The sequence below is a fragment of the Gasterosteus aculeatus genome, chromosome 9 (genome assembly GCF_964276395.1).
Source record: "Gasterosteus aculeatus chromosome 9, fGasAcu3.hap1.1, whole genome shotgun sequence".
Taxonomy (NCBI): Eukaryota; Metazoa; Chordata; class Actinopteri; order Perciformes; family Gasterosteidae; genus Gasterosteus; species Gasterosteus aculeatus.
Window position 1 is genome coordinate 13,929,333 of NC_135696.1, and position 19,523 is coordinate 13,948,855.

Consider the following 19,523-nt stretch of genomic DNA (forward strand, 5'->3'; position numbering starts at 1 on the left):
GCATAGTGCATTTGGCACAAACAGACTAACAATAGAGCCAAACATGGGTGGATTCAATACAGATATATATATATATATAGTTCCACAAATCCATAAAAGAGTTTTACGAGAATATCTACGGCTCACAAAAGTGTAACAATCCAGCACCAACCCAACTCTTTTACATGCAGTTCTATTCCATAAATAGAGATTCATTGGGGTGTTTTATTTTTTTGTCTTCGCTCACTGTCAATCCCAACTCCCTAGCCCTTGCCCGGGGAACTACCTCACTTCCTCTTCCTGCTTCCCTTACAGGAAGAGAGCCGCGCGGCGCTGCAGTGGCCGCCGACCACCCGGCTGTAAGGCCCTGCCTTCGTTTGTTCCCGGCCAGATAATAGGCGGGGAGGCAGCCAAGACAAACAACGGCTCCGGGGATTGTGTGTGCTTCACAAACGTACCCGTGGCTAACGACAGCTACAAAGCCCCACTGGACAAGTGTGCGTCTTACAGCAGGCGCTTAACATCACGCTGAGTTACCCTCTAATAGAAAACCAAAGTACACGGGCTTGATAACGGTAGTGATGGTGATATTTGGTCTACGTGGGCCATGTTGGCTGAAGTACAACAGTTAAAGATAAAGGATCCAGCAGAAATACGGTCCTGAGATGATCAATTCACCTGCAAACTAATCTACAACGGCACAAAACATTTCTTTGCACGTTGAGATTCACATTAGTTCCCTGTGTTGTAACAGCCGTATGGGATGAAAGTTAATGCAGAAACCTAAGAACTTTGAACCTTTTGTCATTTCGACCCCAGTGACTTCTGGGCTATGAGCTAGATGAGACAACACAAGGTATGAACAACATCCCTCTTCCCGACAGCAAAAAGTAGCCTGCTAGACCAAATCTTTCTCGTGTCGGATCATCCATTCATTCCGGCCTGTTGGGCTTGCACACGGACAGACTAACGGCTGGATGGGTGAATATGCGATTCTGAGCGCGGAGCAGAACCTCTGTTGCTGCTGAGGGAGGCCACACAGGATGTCTAAAGCACGTCCGTTAGGTGGGACAGAGAGACAGATGGAAACGTGGCTTGAAATGAACTGGCCTCATACAAAATAATAAAATAAATAAGTGTTACAATCGCTGACGTTTTAAGCTAAATGTATCCCTCCGTGGACTGAAATGCAGACAAACCTCCTGAGGTAACTGAGGTCTCTGGCTAATGGGAAAGAGTGAAACAACGCGGTGAGAAACACTGTTTCCAATCGAGGAACAAAGTTTAAAGCGATCGTCGGGCGACAAAATAACATTAATAAAAGCAATGCGACATTTCGACATTTCAAGGGGCTTTTCTACTGTATTTGGCCAAAGACGGACCGTTGAGTCGCCAGGCTTAAGGTTAACGTTCACCCACACTGCCAAGCTGTATCTACTTCTAAAATGATCCATCATAGTCTTTCATTTAGTTTTCTACACTCGCACTATCGTCTCCTCTGCTCTATTCGCTCCTTTCAATTCTGCTCGCCTCTTCTCCCTCTCTCCTTTTTCCTGTGACAGGAAATTCTCACAATTGCCGGCCAAAGTTTCCCTCCATTGCAGGAGGGGGGATCTGGTTTGGCCGAGGCTGAACACTCAGCTCCTCAGGGAGTTTGTCAGGATCTAGCAAGCAAAAGGATGCTGTTCCCCACCTCGAAGGTTATGCTACTGACACGGCAAACTGGAGGTCAAGAGTCTCAATGCAGTTGCCACTGCTGGAGGCTTTGAAGTTGGCAGATAAAGAAGAATGCTTGACTTAAAAACAGTTGTGAATTGAGGTGGCTTATCTGGAATTACCCCCCCCCATCATCGCTGGGTCTCAAAGTGCCGGCTGTGAACCAAACCAAAAGGCAGAAGAGAGGTTCCCTATCAACTCCAGGTCTGAGTGTCTCCTTTCTGAAGGAGCTGCAAAGTGGGTCTGGACAGGTGATGTGATAAACCAGGCTAGACTCTGTGGCTCAACTGTAATCTAGAACAAGCAAAAGCCAGGAGCCTGGATGCTGCCAATGTTTGTTCTTTACTTTAACAGGGACAAGGACAACTCTTCATGTGTCCTTGGGCATGGAGATAATGTTTCTGATTGATTCACGATCCGACACTTTTGAGTACAGCAGCTTGCATCTGCACGATGGCACCAGCACAACTGGATGTAAAATCCCCCCAGTATTCTACTGGAATGCAATGACGGGCAACTACAGATTTTCTTCCCAATGGGTATCATGTTTTGTGATTCCACGGCTGGGACAGCTGGTGTTTGCTGAGAAGGTCTGGCTGTAAGCTAAGTGAGACGATGGAGGGACTATCACCATCTGGCGGGCCTCAGGCTATGCCCTGCTGACACAAACACACACACACACACACGCACACACACACACGGGGAAAATGAGGCTACCACCAATGGTCCTTTCCAGTTACATGGACAGGCACGGATGCAAGCACGCAGCTGGCCCAGATGGATCATAGCAGAGTCCCCTGTGCTCGCCGATGACAGATTTATGCTCACACAGAGGGCCCTTGCTGTGGGATCAGGTGACCAGGCATATTCATCGCATTTCCACAACCAGATGACAGCCTACCTGCCTCCCCCCCCCCCCCCCCCTTGATAGATATCCATTCATAATCAGATCCCAGGCGCAGCCCGGTACCCTCAACAGCCAGAAAAACAGGACACGAAGAACCAGGGAGCCAGATGGATGTAAATCTTTCAGATAAGGCCCCAGCTCACTTCCTGTCCCACGTGCAGTCAAGTGAGTTTCCTACGTTTGCTCGCCCACCAACAAAACTATCCATCCCCGATAGACAGAATTACAGCGGTGGCTACTCTTTCTGCTCTGTAAAGCGTGTAGAAGCAATGTGCATTTGTTTCACACTCTCTACATGAGCAGTTCTTGAAGGTGGTGTTCATTCACCGATCATCATCATCATCATCATCATCATCGCGGCTGGGTGTCCGACGGGGTTGAAAGGGGTATTTATTCTTACACATCCACATCATATCCCCCTACCCATGTTCGACAAAAGGTCGGCAGTCAGGGCAAAAGGCAACTGGCAGTTAAACCAACTGGAGGCCCTGAGATGACAGGGGTATCACAACTTCTGACCATCTCAAGAGACGCATTCTGGTCCACGACACTGGTCAAGCTTTCTTTATCCAGGCGGAATTTAAACCAAGCACTTTGTTGGGCTGGAAGCTCCCATGTGCGTCTTTTTCTACTTTCTAAAAAGAAGCCTTTTTTTCTTCTTTTTTTTGCGGGGCCGCCGGAGACGCGGGGGAGATTTCTTATCTGACAGCCCGCAGCGCTGCGCCGAAAAGACGACTTAAAGACCGATTCACTTAGAGTCAAACCTTGAAGCAACACTAATTGTTACTAAAAATAACCGCACAGGAGATTTCGGAAATACCGCGACCAGCCATAGTTCAACATCTCCCGGATAGAACAGGAAACCCCTTCAAATAAAACTTTTAAATTAAAAATAAATAAATAAAAAAATATTAACTGAGGGTCAATCGTGGACATCGACTTACGTGTTAGTATCATTTTGTGACGTTGAGCTCGCGCTCCAGCTTCAGCTTCCCGCTGAACTCCCGGCTGCGCCCCGACAGTCCCGCAGTCCGCTCTACTCCCGCATGATAGATCCAGCGCAACGCGAACTCACACCCCGCACCCGGCTGCCAGCGCCCCCTGACCGCGGCACAGTACATCCATTGGCTTTTAAAAATAAAATAAAATAAATGTTATTTTTAAGTTTGACTTGGCCGCGAAATGCACGGGATTCCACAATGGTTCGAACTCCTTGCGACGCCGCGGGTCCCCGAGTGAAGCGCTGCCCGGCAGGAATGTGAATGGAGAGAGCAGCGATTCAAGCAGCGACTCCGCCGTGGCTCCACCCCCCCGTACACCACCCCTCCCTCCCCCGCTGCTGTCCACCTGATAAAGAGCACGGAGACACACGGACCTCCCCCCCTCCTCCCCTCGGGACACCCTCAAGTGATCCTAGACGATCCTAATCTCTTTTGGCACTTCACGTATGTTAAATCTCTATATCTTTATGTATCTATATTTATATCTATATTTTTATATTTACAATGTTCTTAACTGATTTGACTTTAGTCTACCAATCGTTACCCATAGAAAATCGAAAGCCCTGCTCCCCGGGACTCCCCTCCCCGTCATTTCGGCTTCAACTACCACCCCTAAAAAAAAAGGGGCAGTAATTGACTCGGAGGTCCGTCGCCCAGTTTGCATTTCACTGGAATCCACTGGAGACAACTGAGAGACACTCCTTTGTGACACGAGATTAAGTCTGAAAAGCGCAAGTGGCGCAGTGAAAAGAGAACTGTGGCAGGTATGGTAATGGCCCGAGTCCAACCCCTCTCCATGGCGCGCCTGGCGCACGCGCACCGCGCACGAGGGCCGACTGAAGAAAAACGACGCGCTTCATTCCTGGCCACGGATTTCAGGGGGCCCCGATGATGTCGATTCAAATAGCAGTGCAGTTGTTAAGCAATGACACACAAAGTCAATAGAACCACTTTTATTATTATTCATCATAACTCAAAATTTCCCCAGAGTTTCTATGTTGAATAAATATACAATGGATGCCTCATTTGGATAGGAAAAATGATCAAAACCTCTGTGATATATTTTTTCCACATTTAAATGCTGTGTTCCTATGCGCGGGTAACATATTACTCATTTATAATTGCGCCATTTAAAACACAGCCGGTCCTCCTCTAACTTTCCCCCCACAGTTTTCCAAGAACTCCTGAACGGGGACAACGTCTAGCATCAGCCAACTTTGTGTTATTGCCATGGTAACGCCCAGACACTAAGGTGGTGCAAAAAGGGAAAGCCAGACGTGTCACCATGTTGTAGAGAAGTGCATTTCGTCCCAGTGTGTGTGTGCGTGTGTGTGTGTGTGTGTGTGTGTGTGTGTGTGTGTGTGTGTGTGGCTAAAGTTGCAGCCTTCTGGCTGCCACATCGGTCACAGCTGACCGAGGAGTCGCAAGTGATTCACCAAGAAATTATCCTGCCAGCTTTTGAAGTGAGCAAAATCACATGCCGCATAGCATCGACTCTCGCAAAAATGTTCCACCTGGTGGGAATCATTTAAAATGTTTGCCTACAGGCACCAGCAGTAAAAGCTGGTGGAATACAATGGGGGTTTTTATATTCTTTACATATGTAATTGTTGTTGACAGTACTTTTTTTAATTCAGCACCACCCAAGTTATTGGAATAACATCATGGCCATCTCAACATTTTGTGAGCTCAATTTCTGAAGAGAAAAATTGGTTGATTTAGCACATTTTGCAGTTATTATTTCTACACGGACAGCAATGGTGTCTGTGGGAACCCAAACAGAAGTTAAGCCAATGTCAACAGAACACAAGCGGCTCTGCAGAAACATATGCCAGTCTAGTTTCTTGATTTTCTGATTAAAATGAGAAAACTTGAAATAGAAAGTCGACGCAATGAAACTGAAAAAAAGCAAACTTGGGATAATTGATGGTTGATAAATGTTAAGTATTAAACATGTGACACCATATTGATGTTAACCGCCCCCTCAGTTCATCCAACTAAAACATAGGCTGTATGTTATATATCAAACAATGCGTCGATGGAAAACAATGTCATGAGCTAAACCCAGAGGCTTTATCCTAATTCTGTAACCTGAAGGTAAGGAGAAAGATAATTATGGTCTGTTAGTGTGTGTGAGAAACCGAGAGAGGGATAGAGCGAGAGAGAAAACAAAGAGGGGGGGAGAGAGATGAGGATATAAGAGACTACCAAACAAGACGGAATCCCTGAGTCACAAAAACCCGACCACCCAGGGGCTTGCAACCAAAACCCACAATCCGAAGGGACCCGTCTGCTGAGATGCGTCAAAAGCGCAGGGTTGAAGGCGTTGGCGCAAAACAGATTTTGTTGAGGTGACGAATAAACAAAAATGCCAGCGATTGTTGCCGAATGTGTGTGACGAAGTGTAAGAGATCAAACTAGCAGACTGCGGCTGCTGCCAACAGCTCTGGGGCGAATAAGTGCGTCTCTTCAGTGTCTACAATTTTCATTCAGCAAAGCTCGTCAGTCATGCCCTTGTTTGGCTTATGATTCAGATACAGATCAAATACACAAAGGTATAATTAGGGCTTTGGTTGAAAGAGAGGAAGCGACGAGATGCATCAGTGTTACAGCAGGCAGACACGAGGGATTAAGCCCGCATTACATCTTTTCCCTGTAAAGAACTGAAACAAACACTTTTACCCTTCACGCCTATCACAGGGGAAAACTCAGTGAAGAATCCCGGGATTCATCCTACATTTTGAATCATGTTCCAAACTGTTTTACTTTTATTTTGAAACAAAAAAAGAAACGAAACTAAATCGGCAAAATTTGATTTAACTTGTTGCTGCAGGGTTGTTGGGTGAAGCTACTGTTGTGGGTTGTAAACATTACAGTGTCACCTTTGACCCTGAGATCCGCAGGTAGGGGCCAAGGGAGCAAAATAGAGGAAGTGAGCGGGAACTAAAACGTGTAAGTGAGATTTTTTACTGAGACAGAGACAGAGCGGGCTAGATTTAAAAAAAAAAAGACAAACTAACAGAAAAGATGAAAGATTTCCCGCCCATGAAGAGCCCTCGCCTTGGGGTTCACTCTCCCCTCTTCTACCATTCCTGAAGGCAAAGAGCGGGGCCAGGTGAGGGTCAGTGGATTGACGTGTCAGTCCAACACACTCAAACACCCAAGGCCGGGTCAACAAAGACTCACAAAGGAGATAACCAAATTATGGGTCTGCAAAGGTCATAGCGCCCATCCGGGAATAGGGACGACCATGTTAGGTGTGTCTGTAAGAGTTTGAATGGCTGCAATGGGATTTCTTTGACTCTTTCCGTAACATAAATGTGTCCATATTGTTATCAAAAACAAGGAAGACAGATGCATTCACGTCTCCATTACCACGCGACTCGGTCAGTTAAATATGGTGGCGGCACCTTGAAAAAAATAGGAAGAAATATGATTTCAAGGTACTGCCACCGTCTCTGAAAATGAAAAAGAAATGCTTCCACAGACAAGCATGCGAGAGACAGAGAGAGAGGAGGAGGGGGTGGAGGGTAATCATCTTTTCACAACAGGAATCTCCAGAAATAGCTCATCCATGGTCTCGGGGATCAGCCCAATAAGACACTGATTAGAGAGCAGGAGAGAAAGAGATATAATATGCTTCCATACGCACAATGGCAAGGAGGAAGTGCAAGGAGACAGAGGCTTGGACCAGCACACACACACACAAACACGCACACAAACAAAGGAAGTGTGAGGCAGACAGCGCACCAAATGCCTCGCCGACACCCTCTCCGGGCTTTGATGGACTGACCACGATCACAATAGAGGCAGGAGGCCGACACACACACACACACACACACACACACAATTGCACAAACAATGAGCCGGTGTTGTACACTCGTTTTTATGTGTCAACCACAGCGGTAAAGGTTTATCTAGATTATGGTGCAAAAATCTAATCTGATAAAAAAGAACCATTGAAGGAGGGTTGCTGAATATTGGCATTGTGCAGGGTGAGGGGGGGGGGGGCTTCCGAGTTCCAGGATTTTGTGTGTGCCCGCACAGGATTTTCTGATTAAAACCAAGTCTGAAAGTTTATTGTTCACTGTTTGTTCTGATCCCTATTAGCTCGTTACCTGGGAAACTACTAATCTCCCACAAAACCAGTTTAGGGGTCTTGGCGGGTCCGCTCAGTATCTTGTTATCGAAACCACAACCAGATCCACTCCATGTTCAATCTAACAGGGTGCGGTTGCGTTCCCACAGTAAGTCAAATGTATGACACCGCACGGATCCTGTGCAATCGCAATCAGCTCTCTCATAATCTTTAGAGGACGAAAGGTTTGTTTCTTTGGTGTCGGTGATAGCTTCTGTACTCAGATCAGTCGACTCAGTAGTCCTGTCCGATAAGGTGCCGGTTTGAGCTTGGTGGAGAATCATCTCTTCCCCTGATCAGGTCCGATTATCCCTCTGCGTCCTGAATACACAATGCAACACATCAGAAACGGCAGGGTCACGTTTAGTTTAGACCACTCTAACTGTAAGTGGCGAGGATCTGCTATAAATGTACTTTCATTTTACACAGACTGTAAATCCTTGATCACGACTGACACGTTAGAAGAGTTCAATCACTGTTCCCCCTGCAAAGCTCTACCATGTGTGGCTTCTGCTCAACCTTGGCTTTCAGTCAATGGCAGGGAGAATTATTGGCCAACACTAAATGTGTAAAGGCTAAAGCAAACACTCTGTAGGTTAACACAAACACACGCACGCACACACACTCCTGAACATGAAAACATGTAGAGTTAAACACACATGGCTGCAAGGTTAGGCACTTTTAGTGATTCTATGCTACACATTGACTCGACTTCTCTATCTGGTATAAAGTATGTGAATCAGAAACTATTTAACGTTTGAAAAAATAGGCTTTTATAAAGCCAAGCCACTAGGTATTTCGAAAACTTTGTTCACAAAGGAAGCTCTGGATGTCGAGGAAATCCACAGATCCGCTCCCCTCGCATGTCCTGATGAAGATAAAATCAAGCGCGGAAAAAGAGCACACAGTTCCAAATTATTGCTCATATTTTTCTTATTAGTCATGCATGGGGAAAGCACATTAGTGATGCTTTGCTTTGGAGGGAGGGGGGATGGCAAAGCAGGAGCAGAACCAGAGGGCAAATGTTGGAAAAAGATGTACGAGAACTGTGAAGGAAAGAAAAAGGGGATATTTAAAGTTCAATTTGAGGGATAAATACAAGAAAGGTCCAATAAAGCTGATCAGATGACAATAAGAAAAGTTCTCAAACCAAGGATCCAAATAGTTGCCAATAATGTTACAGTGACAAATAGGTCAATTCATAGGTGCGGCTGTAATCCCAATTTGCAAACGCTTGCTGATCATTTCCATCAATCTCAGACTCCAAAAGGTTTTTGATGGTGAAGTGCAGTTCGTCATTTAGTCATTTACATGTATCGTAACCGATGATGTAAGCTATTCTTTGGCGCTTTAACTTGACGTGGAGATAAGTGATCGAAGAGTTCTGCGGAGTTGCTGGAGGTGCAGATGGAGTATTGAATCCGCAAAGATGGATGGAGTTGGGCAGGAGGAGGGTAGAGCATGACTACAGCACATTTAAAGAGAGACGGCGACAAACTGATAAGCTAACGATGGGGTGGCTCTGCGCTATGGGTTGAAATGCCCAGCTGTTAACCAGCTGGGCGCGCGTGTTTCTGACGCCTCCACCAACGGGAATGTGCCGCTAGCTTGCGGAAATCCTATTACTAAGGAGGATTATGTATTGACCTTGAAGGAACGTCTTCCTGTCTGAACAAAAGGGATCAAGCTGGTTTGATTTATTTCTATAATCTTTAATACTGGAGCAAACACACCAAGAGTTACTCTGTTGTGACCATATTTGTTCTGAGAATTACAAGAGGTGGTCTTCCTGGGAAACCCATTGAATACTCTGAAACTGAAAGCACAGAGCAACATTTTTAAACGTGTGGAAAACTTCCAGAATTCCTGCTCCAAACCTAGTGTGGTATGATAATCACTGCTTGGAATAATTTTGTGGTCCAGAACGCCTGATTTGATGATAAAGATAATGTGGTATAATAAAAAGGTTTCAAAGCAACGCCTTGTGTATCCCATTTGGCTCTATTGCTAATTTGGCCTGATTTTAAAACGTTTTTGTCCCCTAAGATGATAGAAACTATTCATATCGTCGGAAATCGCAATAGTTGCCCAATCTTAAAAAACTACTTCACACCTAAAATGTGTTTATCACGTTTGTATATCAATTACTGTGAGTTCTAGAAAAAACGTTTTTTTTCACATGCCTCCATGTGGAAGATGAAGATTACAATAATGGACCGAAGGCTTTATGCATTTAGGTAGATGGGGCGTTTAGCAACAGGAAAACTATATGAAAACATCAGTTTACGTTAAAACAGGCTTAAATAGGCGGGCGGCTGCGTAAGTGGGTGCCAGGTTAAAGTTGCGAGATGAGATGACGAGCCCTGAAGCAATAACAGCGTATCATACGGTGACATTAGGTGGATGTTTGCTATTTGACTTCAGGGGGGAAATAATTGGTTGCATGTCTGTTTTGTGTCCGTTTGAGTGAGCGGTACTTTTGAAATATTTGCCTGTGTGTCCTTTACGTGAACGTCCATACTAAGGTGTCCAATGACACTGTTGACAATAGAAAGTGTGGAACTATCTTCCTTTTCTATTTTCTTTCCTGTTTTTGACTTTTGTCATGTGGTCCTAGAAATGTGTAGCAAAGACCAAATTCCAAAGTACCATATGGCCGTTCTTCCTCTTTGCAGTATCAGCCACTAAGGAAGTTGATGCTTTAGTCTTCCCTGTCCTGACCCGTGACACCCTATGAACCCTGACCTCCGACGAGTCACGTGACACACCACGCAGACATCTAGACTGTCATGACAAACACAAACCAGATTCAGTTGGGAGATTATCACTGATCCAGAGGCTCCTTTGCAAAAGTGCACGGACCAGGTTTGAATTTCGGAGTGAGTCCTTGCAGCTCCTGTGTCATGTGCCGTTTTTTTTGAGAAGATAGGAGATAGAGCTACTGTAGATCAAAGAGAGAGGAGATGAAGAACAGACAGCCCATGAAAAATCCTACGGGAAAACGTTTGAATTAAATCCATTTCATACTTCCAATGACTATTCTACGTTTAAGTGAAACACTTTTCCGTCCTCCAGCTCACGGCCAACACATTGCAGTAGGAAGACAGACATCAGCCGGCGGACATTCCTCATGTGACAACCCTGACCTACTTAGCTAGAGATGGACGTGGCACTCAAAAGGCAAATGCATCGCATGTGCAGGAATTAAGTTAATTTAGTGAGAGTTAACTCTTTGTGTGTGTCTGAGCTAACTTCTATATGCACATGGGGGTAATTGCACGCTTTACACACATTTTTAAGGGCAGCCGAGCAACAAGCAAGCTTTTTGATATAGTTATGAAAGGCTTTACTTCAGTTGGAGCGCCTAAATGTTTGTCTTTGTGCATAGCTGACCCAAATCCACTGCGCAGGAATCTAAGGAATCTGGTGTATTTAGCCAATTAGAAATAGACAGTGGGTGTTTAGCTGTCTAAGGACAAGGCAGCGTCCTTGTAGGTATGCAGCGGAAAGAAAGTTGTTATGAATGGAGAGTGACCCATTGATGATAACAAGGACTCATATTCCTTATTCTTCATGAAATTCCAATTATTTCTTGTGTTTCCTTCCAAAGCACTTATTCTAATTGTATATAAGCTTACATGTCTGCATCGTATTTTCTCCTCTCGCTCGTACACACTTTAGTGATGAGCCCTGTTGCCTTGAACCTTCTTTCACCCCCGATTTCAGCCATGTCCTCCACATGGACACAGATAGTTTATTTACTTTTGGAGCTAATGGACAGCACTGATGTGTTTGCGGGTGACGACTCTCGGTGATGAACAGGAGCCGCAGTCAGACCCGTGCCTCCCCCCCCACATCCCCCATCCCTCCTGTCCTCATCAACCCCTGGGGGACGATAGCTCGACTGCTGAGAAACGAGGAGGCCTAATACTGTCCAGCTGCAGGTTGGCAGGAAAGTGACAGGGCCTCCATTTGCCCAAGAGATTACGCTCTCACCCTGACCCTTCTCTGTTTACCCAGTCTCTCCAAGACCCGAGGAAGAGGAGCGGACAGGAAACTTAAAGCAAGAGAGACACAAGCGTTACCGTCTACGGTTTTATGGTTCAAATCAACATGCATGAGAATAAATTGTTATGTTGGTTGCAGATGTGATGAATAGAAATGAGACCAGACCACTATAATGTTAAAGTGCCCCGGTAGCAGATGTAATATTTTGAGTGTTTTGAGGCATCTTTTTTTTCACAGCAGATGAAAACAACGGAAGCGTTGAGGGACACTAAGTAGTCTAAGTCTAATCTAGCAGCTCAATGAGGTTGTAATTAGGCAAGGTGGTAATTTGAGCTAAATGCTAACATCATCGTGCTAAACACCGAATCACAATGACAATATTGAGATGCTACTACTTTGGGTGAAATAAATCAGATATCTATTTTCAATGTTATCATGGTAACATTTTATTCTTGGCACTAAACACAAACGTGCCCTTAGCAGCCTATTGGAGGAATCCAATCCAGGTACAATCCATGAAGTAGATAAAATAAAATAAAATATTTTACAGGATAAGATCAATAAAATCCTAGCCTGGTTGCACAAAGGAACATCTCAACAAGATTTCATATCCATCCACGTGTTTTAATAGATCAAAAATGTAAACCTTTTGGTAGCTAACTAATCTTTAAGTCTGGACCAAAGTGCTGAACAAACCTGCCGACAAAACATTGCCGCCCTAAGAGCTACACCGCTAACTTGGCTAAAAATGAGATTTTATTGTATAAATGTGACCAAACCTAACCAGTGTTGTGACAGTATGGCCACCAGTAGATTAAACCACATCACTCTCTAAGGCAAATAAACATGTCAGTCCTTAACAACAATAACAAACAAAGGGAAAACCTCCCTTTGCTTCTGGACTTTTAGTACTAATGGCTAAAGGGTCATTGCAATTAAAGGGAGAGGAGTGGCGGCTGGGTTACAGTGGACTGTGTTTTCGCCTTAATTCACCCACAGGTTTTGAACTCTACCACCAAAATAGTCGTGCTCAGGAGACTTCAGACGGCCAGCATTTGTAGCTCAGGTTTCAGCGTGTGGATATCGGTAAGAGGGGCTCAAGTGGTTCACATGACAGCCACATTGACCCTGATGAATGACAGGCAAAGACAAAAAACAACAACATTTTTTTGCCATTTGGAATAGTTTGAAATAAAAGCTATTTGAGAAAGGGACACACACATACGCACACAAACACACCCACAAAGGAATCTCTTTAGAAAAAGCAGAGGTCGGACGTCACCTCGGGCAAAATCAAACAAACCCTCATTTTCATAACATTCCCAAAATGCCTTGTACAGGACATTACAAACCTGGCGCTTTGTTTAACAACCGGTGAATAAAAAATATTGTTAGCAGATGGCAACGTTGTTCCCTGTCAGGGTATTTAGTCTAAGGGACATGTTCACTGACCCTCAACCTCAAGCACACACACACACACACACACAAAAAGACATTAAGTTGTCAAAGTGCCACTTATCCAACATGGTAATGCTAAGCGCTCCGTTGCTTGTATTATTACCAGCTGTAAGGTGTTAAAGTGGAGGTTGGCCAGGACATGGAGGGTGACAATACTCAGCTAGTGGCCTTGTGTTCATCCATTCATGGTAGAAAAGAGGTCACGATCCCTGAGTGACTAAAAGGTGAAAGGTCACAGGCAACACCCCTCGATCAGAGGGAGGAAAGGGGCATTGAGTGGGCGCTCAGTCTAAAGAGAGAGTATGTTTAAGCTCCTTGCAGGTCTCGGTTGTGATGAGCAGGCAACAAGACACAAAAAGACGTTTGGGCAGGTCAGCACCAGACCAGCCGCTCATGAAATGGCAAACACATACCTTCAGTAGCTCAAGATTTAGATTATTTACCACTGGATGAACTTTGTGTCATTCAATGATGAAAATCTTGCCCTGACACAGACCTTACCTTTGACAAAAAGCCTCCCAGAGGTTTCGCCGGTGCCCGAAGGAAGCCGTAACTCCTTCCTCAAAGGTTCACCAGGACAGCTCATTTTTTTGGTACTATTCACAGCTTCAAACCTTTGACCAAATTCTGATTTACTGGCCATCAGACGATCCCCGTAATGGCTCACATTTTGTTATCTATCTCATTTAATTGACCGTTTTTTTCCACAATTACATCAGCTGCAAAGAGTTGCAAGCCATGAAGCTGATATTTCCAACATTCTTCACCAGATCTATTGTATGCCTGGAGGACAATGTAGTAAGAAGGGGTCACCCTGGAGATGGGCCACTTAGCAGTGCTGCTTTTTTCTGTAAATATAGTCTCAACAATCAAGGAACGCCCAGTGCACCCTAACACAACGACAAATGCAGAATGGAAAGTAGAAGGACATGGACAAAGGACACCTCCTCCTCATCTTCCTGGTGAACAGCATCTGGGCGATGCCCTCTGTGTGCGTTAGCATGTTGGATGTGATTTTGAGATCAGCGTCATTCCAATGAATTCTTGGTCACTGAACAAAGCAGAAGAGTCCATCATGAGTCACACAATTGTAAGAAAATCCCCCCCCCCAATCAACGGCATTTGAGGGGTCAATAATACCAATAAGAAGAATAGGATTAGCTGAAAATCCCCTGCAGATTGAGTAAATTAAAGATGGCTAACCCACTGAGACCCGCTAGAGCCACAAAAAGCAGCAGACACACAGGAAATGAAGGCCCACTGCGGAGTAAACAAACAACATACCATGCGATCAGGCGCCCAGGAGGCAGTTCAGTCACCAGAGACGAGACCATTTTAATGGGGCACTAAAACCTGTAGTAAGAACCCATCTGGAAAAGATTCGTCTGGAATGTGGCTGTTTTATAACTAACGACCAGGGAAGAGCTGTCACGTCATCATCTTCCTCTTCTCTCACAAGTCTTCAACCCCTCATCTTTCATCCTACCTGGCAGGTGAGGAGGCACGTGCAAGTAGGGATGGTCCCAAACTCATAAGGTTTTACATCTCGGAATTCCGAAGTTTATGTTCCGTTGATTGTGTTCCGAATTTTGAGGTAAGGTCCTGATACATTGGAACTTCTACACTCTTTTACACCCTACTCAACAGTCCATGGCGCTGTACCACCTGCAGTACTGGAATGAAGACATGAAGACTCTGTCTCTGCCAACCGAGCAGCTCTGTTCGCACCGGCTCCTCACACCACTTGACGGAGGGAGGAGAGGTGTAGGAGTGGACGTCCCTGAAAGGCTGCAGTGTGAAATCAGACATTCTTGGGTGCCGAGGCAGGAGCGAATTCCACAAATGTGTGCAAATATTTGTGCACACTGCTTTTGGAATCTAGTGCTTTGCCAAGTCAGGAGTTCTGAGGGTGTCAGCTCTACGAGCTGTTACAATGTCGACGAGCACTTGGAATAGCGGTCCGGTTGTTCCAGCTCAGTTATATCTGGAGGATTCAGTGAGGGAGCCCAGTGTTTGCCCAAGTTCTGTGCTGAATAAGCACACTATCTTCCAGTTGCCGAGCAGAAAGCGCGGGCAGGGTACGGGTCAATGAGAAGTCAAGGGTGTATCAAGTGGGCTACTTGTGTTCTTGCTGAAAAGTGCTAGATGTTCCACTTGATGATAGGGTGGAGGAAAAAGGCTGATGAAGATTCTGCTGGTGAATCAGCTGCAGCTATGCTCATAAAGCTGAAGGTGCTGATCTGGCTCAGCGGGTCTTAGTAGTGCTCTCACCATAACATGTAAGTAAAAACTACATCAAAATAATGTATTAAAAAGACCAAGTTATGATTATTTGCTGCTCCCCTGATCTAACATCTCTTCAACGTTCAGACTTTTACTAAAGACAGAACAAATCAGATGCTCGATAAAACAGAGAGGGGTCTCATGATTAGAGAGTCAAAAGATTCATTCATTGGCTTCATGTGTTAAAAAGAGAAAGCGAGAAAAAGGTAGAGCAAGCAAAGTAAACAAGTTTGCCGTGCGCTTGCTGGAGTCACCGGGTTTAGGAAAACATTCCACAGTCTTCGAAACAAGCAGCCTTGTGAGTGCGCAGGGGCATAAACAAGAGGGCTTTAAATCACTGAACAGGAACAGCGTTGAAGGACTCTAATTCAATCACAAACATCTGCAGTGTTCATCCTCACACACAGACATGTCGGGCAAAGTGAGCGCAAGTGACAGCAGGAAAAGTCAGACGGAATGATCTACTGGAAAAGGCCAATATGGTTCACTTACACAAAGCCGCTGGATCAGAAATTATAAAATCAATTTCCAAATTGTGGTTCCTGGATTAATATATATATATAGACAAATGTTAATATTTTGTTAATACTTATTAATGTTGATATTTTAACTTTTAACGTTATGCTGATACAGCATGTGGGTAACATAACATCTAATTACATTTCTGAGATGAAACACTGAAGCTTCACATCACTCATCCAATGGATGAGCTAAAGTGCAGGTAAAGTTTCTATAAAATGAAAGAAAAAACATATTTACAGAAATATCGGTCAGTTCAAAAAAACAAACACAAGGTCAGACTTCCTCCACTGATCAAAATAATGTGTTTGGAGAGGAAAATTAATATTTTTTATTCTTCCACACACCTAGATTCATGCAGAATCAACAGTTTGTTCAAATTAAGCAAGGTGGAGCTCTGACTCTCATGCACAATCCCAGAGGGATTACAAATATCCATAACATACATGTAATAAAACAATAATACAAAGGATTTCTTAGAAAATGAATGCTTTAATTCAACCCAAAGACAGATGTTGTTCCACTATGCCGTCCAACAAAGCGTCAGTAAACATCCTACTGGGCGTGTTGCCCACGGTGAATATTGTCCTGAAAACTATTTTTAATAAAGTTATAGTGAAGTAGTAGTTGAACCACTTTTAGAGATAAGTAAGCGTTTTGACATTATTTGTTACTTTCTAGCATCTTGCTAGTTTGTTAAAAGCAGAAACTTCAAACTTAGGTATTGGAAAAATATATAGTACATTTACCCTATGATGGTCAGTAGAAACAAGCTTAGGGAAAAAAAAGGAAAAAAAGAAGGTATTTAGTGGAGCTTGTCGTTTTGTGAAAGAATGAACTATTGGCCAAATGCACGGATGAACATGAGGACCAGCTTCTGCTCCGGCGTGTCAAAAGATGACAAAAAACTGACTAAAAAAACGTCAGTTAGAAGTTTAAGTTTAAGGCACTTCCGCATTCGCTTCCCCTTTCAGACCCGGAGGATGCAACCTGCGCTGAACTGCAGGTTTTCAAAAATGTAGTCCTCAAAGCAACGGGTCTGTCGCGGTGACAGACTTATACACGGTCAATAGTTAGTGTAGTCAAAACACTAAACCCAAGGTCAAGTTTCAACTTCCATGCTTTATGTACCGTTGCCGTTGATTTGATCTATTTATATACACCGTGTATTTTAAAAAGTCTTGAATTTCTTCCTTCCAGAAGGAACCACAACACCAACTTTTAAATGACATGCTTTTAAAGTCAAGTGCTGGGTAAAGGAATGCTAAGCAAATATGAAGACATATCAGACGTAGGGAGAGATGGATGATGAGGTCGTCAATAAAAACACAGAATGTCCTTGGCACATGTCCAATAGTCATGTCTGGTCAAGCTTGAGTGTGATCTTACAGTGCACACATACACATGCTTCGACAGTAAAACAGTCTGTGCATGCTTTTAGGTATGCTCTGAATCATTCACACACCCGCAAACACTTTTTTCATCACTCTTGAAAGGAGGTAAAGTGTGCCAGCTTCACTCATGAGACACACATCGGCTTGAATAAAGTCTCAGGGATGAACGCAGATGACAGGAAACAGTGGTGTTAACCTACTTTTTCACATCCTCGCGGCTGGGATGGGACGCTGGCATAAAAATAGAGAGTGGAGCGGTTCAGTTCCCTTCATAAAATAATAAAGACGTGCTATTTATAGACGCACAAATAGAGCAGCTGGACTTTACGTGAAAGCTTTCAGAAGGAAAAACTGAAAAAACGCAACAAGAACATGACTTGTGATTGAACGACCACATGATCAAAACATCATCAGCAGATCTGTTGTGGAAAATGAGAGAGTTCTAGGAACGATTCAGCGATAATTGGAGAGCTGTGGTCTCATCTTTGCCATCCAGGTGTGGATGAAGAAAGTGGGTTTTGCGTGGTTGCTAATTCAAACAAGGATGCAAACACGCCATGTTTTTGTCGAATCCTACCTGAAGCTTGGTTCATTGTCGGGGTGAAAGTATCTTTGTTGAAGGCAATTTGTTACATGGTTGCCTGTTGCCGTCCCATTCAAATGGATCTGCACTGATGTCACAGCGGTGCGCCCTTTTTGACTTCCTCTTTGGCAATCCTCGAGGCGTGAAATGGCCCCACTGGGTCCCTGTAGAGTTCTGCCACGCCACAATAGGCCCGAGACATCTGCGTGGTTTAGTAGAAGGCAGGGCTCGAGTAGACCGGAACACGTCTATGGGCCTCCCACCGGCCTACACTTAAGCCCCACTACAAAAGCCTTGTTGCCACTTTACAATAACACAGTCACGCACAAGTGGGGGCACACTCGCACTCAAACACTGGCACTTAAAGATAGCAAATATATTAAAAAGCACAGTGACCTGCCTCATTATTTATTATACTTTTAGGATAACTACTGTATTTTTCCAGCTGGGCTTAACTGACAAAAAGAGACATATTTTTACATTACACAGTTTTGTTTTGCGCTTTTTCAGCAAATACTTGCAAACACATGACAAGTTCATAGAGAAACTCTTGTCTTGTTTCCTCTTGTTAGAGGCCAGCTGGACATTCATAGAACTTTTAAGTCTGCAAGAACAGAAAGTGAACTGCAATGCTCACCTTCAGAAAAAAACGCACAAATGTATATATTCTAAAATATTAAAGGTACGGGAACTGCTGATACCAAGGGGAAGTCCTTTTTACCAATGTTAGGGGAAACTCTATCCAAACTCAACGCATGTTATAGACCTGCATTCGTAAAGCGCATGTCTCGTCCTCCGACCGCTGTGCTCCACAATGCCTGTTTTCATTCACACACACATTTGTACACTGATGGCAGAGGTGATGCAGCAGCTGGATGCATGTTCCCACTCATCTGACATTCCTCAAGAGCAAAACATCACACATTCTTAAGCCAAAGGACATTTCATTATCTCCTGCGACTACAGACTTTTTTCAATGAATGGAAACAAAAAACAATAAGTGCATTTGTATCTTTGTTGAGCTAAAGCTTTCATGATCTTACGCAATATATAGAAATGTTCTAAAACGTTCAAAGCCAAGATGAATTAAACAAACCTAATAAGCAAGCTGATCACCTCACACGACCTTGGAAAATGAGTTGATTGACAAATGGGTGTTATGCAACAGCGTCAGCCGGAGGCATTATGATGAACTAATTAGACATCTCAGGTAACCAGCCAACAGCGTGAATACAGGAGCAGAAATAACCTCCACCTGGATGCCGTTGATGATCACATCACATCAAAATCCGTCAGAAGAGGCACTCCATTAAACATTGTCAGTTTATTATCAGAGCATATAATAGAAATAAATAACTGCCTGAGGATTGCCATTTTGTTGTTGGGCTAATAATTGATTCTTTGTACAATCTTTATAATTACCCCAATAGGCAAAAAGCCACAGTCCAGTTCAAACACGCTAATCGGAAATCTATTGGACAGAAAACTTTACGACGGGACATGAGTCCTTAATAAATGGACTAAGGGAAAAGTTTTT

The 19,523-nt window shown here is 44.1% G+C and overlaps 1 protein-coding gene across 7 annotated transcripts in view; it reads right to left on the bottom strand.

Annotated features, from left to right (window-relative positions):
- The window catches only part of dlc1 (DLC1 Rho GTPase activating protein), a 65,103-nt gene that overhangs the window by 17,637 nt on the left and 27,943 nt on the right, over positions 1 to 19,523 (bottom strand). For 2 of the 7 annotated variants that reach the window (XM_040185626.2, XM_040185625.2), the window contains exon 1: positions 17,981 to 18,096. The exons of 4 other annotated variants lie outside the window; for them this stretch is intronic. In XM_040185626.2, the coding sequence (XP_040041560.2) occupies positions 17,981 to 17,996 (16 nt within the window). In that variant the 5' untranslated portion in view covers positions 17,997 to 18,096. Of the gene's footprint in view, positions 1 to 3,546; positions 3,908 to 17,980; positions 18,097 to 19,523 lie in introns of those variants that run through there. One more of the 7 variants, XM_040185627.2, reaches the window with a different exon arrangement.